At 37.1% G+C, this 6,000-nt stretch overlaps 1 protein-coding gene across 2 annotated transcripts in view; it reads right to left on the bottom strand.

The window, feature by feature from the left end:
* Window positions 1-1,879: 1,879 nt before the first annotated feature.
* The window catches only part of SLC27A6 (solute carrier family 27 member 6), a 74,698-nt gene continuing 70,577 nt past the window's right edge, over window positions 1,880-6,000 (bottom strand). Inside the window, exons 8-11 of one of the 2 annotated variants that reach the window (XM_074994143.1) lie at window positions 5,296-5,393; window positions 3,984-4,114; window positions 2,732-2,861; window positions 1,880-2,516 (exon numbers count right to left, since the gene is read on the bottom strand). In XM_074994143.1, the coding sequence (XP_074850244.1) occupies window positions 2,452-2,516; window positions 2,732-2,861; window positions 3,984-4,114; window positions 5,296-5,393 (424 nt within the window). In that variant the 3' untranslated portion in view covers window positions 1,880-2,451. The remainder of the gene's footprint in view (window positions 2,517-2,731; window positions 2,862-3,983; window positions 4,115-5,295; window positions 5,394-6,000) is intronic. The other variant, XM_074994144.1, reaches the window with a different exon arrangement.

Genomic DNA, 6,000 nt, shown 5'->3' with positions numbered 1-6,000 from the left:
TCTTCCCTTTATGTATGGGAAAAAGGATTCTTTCGAAGATGAGGTTTACTTTCGAAAGAACAGTCTCTACACTGGTTTTGTTCTCTCAAAAGAAGCTATTTTGAAATAAGAATATGCAAATGAGGTGGCAATAGGCAAATCTGCACTGCATTTGCATTTTTGATTTCTCTCATTTGCGCACCTCTTTCAAATGAGGAATGCAAGTGCAGACACAGCCATAGAGAACGTCCTGATTTCAGACAGTATGATAATCTATGTTCTTGTATAAACATTAATGACTTTCAGTAGACTTCTAAAGTCAATTTTTAAAGATAAAAGTAGAAGATAAGAAAAATAAAAAATGTATTTTAGACTGGCACTCTCAGATGATCTTTGTGCTGCAATCACACTAGTTAAAAATGTGTGTCCAGAGCTGAATGGCAGCACTGACATAACTGTATTTTGAATAATGAGAGTAGAATACTCAATTTCTATAAAAGTCTGTAAATATCAGATATGATTGATGACCTAATTGTAGAAATTTGTCATACAAGATAGATCAGCTCACCTCCTCTTCTGAACCTATTTTTTCTTAACACCCATGTGACCTCTTTGAACATAATGCAACAAATCCCCAAAACAAAACTTTGTCATTAATCCCAAATCAGGCTGACACAATACAACTTGTTTTAACTTTTACACTTTAAAACTCTAGAGAACAGTACTTTAACATGTACGTTTAGAATTTCAAAATACTTAGAAATCCCAGTTACTAGGAAAACAAATCACCTGTTAGTTAAGCCTCATCTTTTGCAGAGATAATATTCTTGTTGTATACAGTTTTATGTCTTCAGAACAGTTTTCACCATTAGCTGGCACTGATTTCCAAAACTAACTAACTGTATCTGAATGACAGCACTCCATAGACCAGGACTACACACACCAATGCATGGATATTTTTAATCCAGTGGCCAAAGTGTGCTACTTGCTTTATGAAACAGTATATCCAGCCCTCAGGTGCTTAGAAATAGAAAGAAACAAAGGTATAAATGAAGGAAGTGAGATTGCAATAAGAGACAAGTTGCTGAGCGGTGAAGCTGCCAAGCAGCTCATTCATTCCGTGTTTTGATAAGGGGTATTTTTGAGTCCAAATATTCTTATTTATATTTTTGATATTGCTTTGAAGAGAGCATAATTATTAGTAGGCCCCTAGGAACATGTATACTTAAAATTGGATTATGGAAAGCAAGGTCAGGAAAGTGTACGGAAGTGAAAGGAAAAAGGCAGAGAGATTACCTTTCCCTTTAGGCCCTTAGAACAGTACTAGGCTGCATCTAGCAAGTTCTTTTAGAAAATCCAGCCCTTTTTTGAAAGAACACATGGATCCAAAATCAAAAGAATGTGGCTCTTCTTCCAGAAGTCTTCTTCCAGAAGCCCTCTTCCACTCCCTGATCACGAAGAGCTCCTTCTTTTGAAAGCTTCCTTAGGGAAAAAAAAAAAAAAAAAGCATGCATATATGCTCTGTGGGCCCTTTTTTCAAAAGAGCAGTCCTCATACTGCAGGATTTTTCGATCCCTGGCCTGTTCCCACAAACGAGTGGGGGCTGTGTGGCTGCACTCTATTGAAAGAAGTTTTTTCGAAAGAGATCTTCTGGAATAACTTCTTTAGAAGGATTGCTGTAGTGTAGGTGTAGTCTAAATGTGCATCTCTGGTGTGCACAAAGAATTTAAAATATGATACAGAAGTGAGGTAGATTAGGAATCAGATGAGGACAGAACCAGGATTCAGATGCCACGAGGAAAGAAGATGAAAATAATGTACACTATATGCCTTTCATGTACTGAAGCTGAGCAGTTTAAGTCAATGATGAAAACAGTTAAATTACGTGTTGTTTCTTTCTTTTCCTTTTTAATTTTAGTTTTTTATAAAAAATCATTATGCTGTATTAAATTTACAGAGGAACAATTAACTCAGCGAAATAGATGCTAGCAGTATGTTCTCCCTCTCAAGAAACAATACTGAAGCTATTATATTTTTTACAATACAGTTTCGGTGTAGATTATTTTTTCTAAATATCTCTCATTCAAATCTGATATAGAAAACAGATTCAAGACACTTATACCCCCAAAATAAAAAAGACAATATATTTCAAACATGTTTAATTATACTTGCTGTTTCAGGAGACAGAAAACAATTATTGTTCAGTAACAATCATAAATGAAGGGTGTAGTGAAAATTTCTGAATCCAAAAAGATACGGCCACAAAATATCAAAAATACTAACTACGCAGAAATATTGCTTAGTACTTCAGTTGCTTCTTACAACATAGTTAACAAATCTGTCAACAATTTAAAAATTAATTAAAGTTTCAGTTGCCCAGATAAGATCTTGTCATGAAGTTCTTTGGTTAAGGGAACATAAGATTTTTTACAACTATGTAAAAAATAGAGTGGATCTGTGATCACAGATGGATTAAACCCTTCCTCCACCAACCGAAATTTTTGTCGTTTGAAAGTTCCTGTTGTTTCCATCGTTTCCTAGGGAAGAAAGAAAGTTAGGTAAGATTCAGTGGGAACAGTTAATATGTATTCTCGCATACCGTGACATCTACCCACTTGATGTAAGTACAAGTTTGGTTCATCCAATGATACCAAATTTACAGTCCATCCCATAAGTAATTAAGTTCCAACAAGACTAGACTGAAATTTACTGTTTATATTCCAAAACCAGATGGCTCAAAGCAGAAGTATACCTTGCTGACTGACAGTTCTGTGGTGACAATTCTCCACGCAATCTGGGTCTTTACTGATTACCACACTGTCTTCCATGCAGTAAGGTTGGCAGCTGATGCTCTCCCATCGACTCCATCTACTCTTCTCCGCCTGGTGGAGTATGGGAGTTGATGGAAGAGCATTCAGAAGTTGATTGATCATGTCTAACATGACATGATAAATTAACTGCTGGTAGATGGTCACTCCAGCATCAATCCACTATATAATGGTGACAAGCCCTAAATTTCCTTAGGTGTGTTACTACCACCTTTCACAGAAACTGAAGATGGAAGAGGAATACTGGCTTATACAGTCCATCCACTTGCTAGTGCAGGATTGCCCTCTACTGAAATACTTTGTAATGTTCAGTGTAGTTTAACTTTTAAAGTCACCACTTCCTTGGGTATAAGGGAGACAGGCTAGGAAGAACTTCATACATCTTTGTCAGGAAATTCTTCCCCTCCCTATTTAGCCTAGTTTTCTTTTCTCAGTGTAATTCCTCTCTTTCCTTCCTATAAAAACGCTTCTGAAATTTGTAGAGTTAGTTTCTGCTTCTTTCCCATTACTTACACAAATGAAACATGGCTTGCTCTTAACCTTTCCTCCAGCCTACTGATAATGTTGAGTACGTTCCTCTCCACTCTCTTTAATTTGTCAGAATCTCTCTGGTAATATGTAATCAGAATTAAATACAATACTTCAGGTGCAGGAGCATCAAAATATATAGAGAAGGTCTACTAACTCTGCTCCAATATGATATCATGGCATTTTTGTGGGTCTGTCACATTGTAAATGCATGTCTAATTCTATGTCCACTATCACCCCTTCTCTTTCAGCATTACTTTTTCCCAATTATCTTCCTCCCACTAATTATACAGATTTCAGATTTTGCTCAGATGCATTTGTTCCTATTTACTAACCTGAATATCATTTGTTATTTTCTGTCCATGTTTCTAATCTTTCTAAATCCCTTTGTATTATCTTTACTCTGACAGCTGTACCTGACTCCTCCCAGTTCAGTACAATCAGCAAATTCCATTAGTGTGCTGTGTAATTTCCCCTTTCTAGATCAGTATCTGATGAAGATAGTACATAGGGCCGTTCATGCCATCAATCTGTGCAATACACCAGCAATACCTCCCCTTCAGCCTACTATATTGCTTTTCATGATCTTTGTCAGTATTCTGCTCCCATGTAGATGTTCATGTGTACTACTCAATTCATGTAGATTACCTGGAGTCTTAAAAATAGTGGACAAGCATAAGCTGGTAGATGCGTCACAACTTGTTCATACAGTCGTTCCAAATCTAATGATTTATTAGGCTTTAATATAACAGAGACCATTCCCACTTTTCCTTCGTGATCTGTGGGGGAGAAAAGTTTTAAATTAGGTATGTGCAACATACATACACAAATTTTGAATTTAAGTGTAACCTACTTTAAAAGAAGCAAAATGTTAACATACTGAAGATCTGTGTGAATAAGTATATCAAACAACAAAATATACAAAACACACACCACGACAAAAAAGCTTTACTGGAATCACGTGCAAGGACCACAGGTGAGTTATATAGGTAGTCTAAAATGAGTTCCTTATATCTCACCACCATATTATACATTTTGTCACAAATTTCATGGGGGAAATTATAGGAATACCTGAGAATAACTGTCAAGTACTAGAAAATAAATTGAGGACTACCAGAACTTTTTGGAGTAGGTTTTCTGTTTAGGATAACAGCATTACTTATTAACCCCTCATTGGTTGGTTAAGATATTCCAGATGAGTGCCTCTGCCACTGCAGAATAAGTAACTACCCTAAACTCATAACAATAAACCCTTTTATATCACCAGGCCATAATGTAGTCTCTCAATATGCTGAGGGTGGTTACTATTAAAAGGTCAATGTTTGCCAGAAGTTGCCCCACAGTGGAATATGAGATAGTGCAATTATTTCTTTTTTAAATTTAGGTAAAAGCCACAGCATTTGTTGTCCAATGTTGAATATACAATGGAGACCATGGACAACTCAGTAGCTCTGATTTTCAGTTATAACAAGGTTCCTTTACATTGCTCTTGCAGCATAAAGGGGCTTTACAGTATGCGTAAATTACACATGCACCTACTTTATACCCCATGGGGAAAGTCAAGGAGTTGTAAAGAAGCTTTATCATAAAAGGAAACTAGATTCATACTGTATTTTTATCATACTTTTTATGTATTTCGTTTCTTTCAATTCTGTCTCAGATTAAAGATGAAAGCAAACTAGTTGAAATGCTTGGTTTAACGTGAATTGTTTTCATGGCAAAATAATCTTTATAACAATACAATATCACGTCGTCGTCTCATACTCCACACACAAAGTACAGGATTAACTGGCTGATCCTTTAGTTACCTCAGCTATCCTTAGGAGCATTTTAGGGAGCTCAATATTAAATAGCCAAGTTAATCAAAAGTGAATGTATAGCTTTGTAAATCAAAAACATGAGTTAGGAGAAACAGCAGCATGAATTGAAGGAAAATCTCTAGGAAAAAAAGGGTTCTTACCTGGCACAGGAACACCATATACATTTGCTTCCTCTATGAAGTCCAACATACTAATGACATCAGAAACTTCACTGGTTGCCACATTCTCTCCTTTCCATCTAAACAAGGTAGGGTGTGGAGAACAAAACAATGTACCCTCATAGGAGCATATGGGCACTTTGTACTCTTGACTGATGGTGTAAACTCTTTAGCTGTGTCTACACTACAGAGTTCCCTTGACAGAAGTCACCGTCAACAGATATCTCCTCATAGAGCATCTGTCTATAGAACACATCCACACCTCATGCAGGCTCCCCCTGTCGACAGAGAGTGGCCAGACTGCCCAGCCCTCCGTCACCAGAACAGACACTGGAAGCTCTGCAAACAGGGCAGCCTGGTGAACCAGAAGCCCTCTCTGTTGACAGAGTGTCTACACTATTTTGCTGTCAACAGAATTTGTTGACAGAGGCTCTATGCTTCAAATGGTCACAACACAACTCTGCCAAGAAAACTGCTGTGTTCTAATAACAGATTCTCGACAGAACACATTTGTAGTGTGGACGCTCCTGAGTTTTGTCAACAGAAGGCCTCCTCTGTCAACAGAACTCAGTAATGTAGACCCAGATTTTGTGGGAAGGGAATATAAATATTATTATTCTGTATTATTACTGTGCCTACGAGCTCCAGAGATGGGCCTTAGCCAGTGTGTTTGTACAGCACCTAGAA

The sequence above is a fragment of the Carettochelys insculpta genome, chromosome 5 (assembly GCF_033958435.1).
Source record: "Carettochelys insculpta isolate YL-2023 chromosome 5, ASM3395843v1, whole genome shotgun sequence".
Classification (NCBI taxonomy): Eukaryota; Metazoa; Chordata; order Testudines; family Carettochelyidae; genus Carettochelys; species Carettochelys insculpta.
This window is presented reverse-complemented; position numbering and strand designations above follow the sequence as displayed.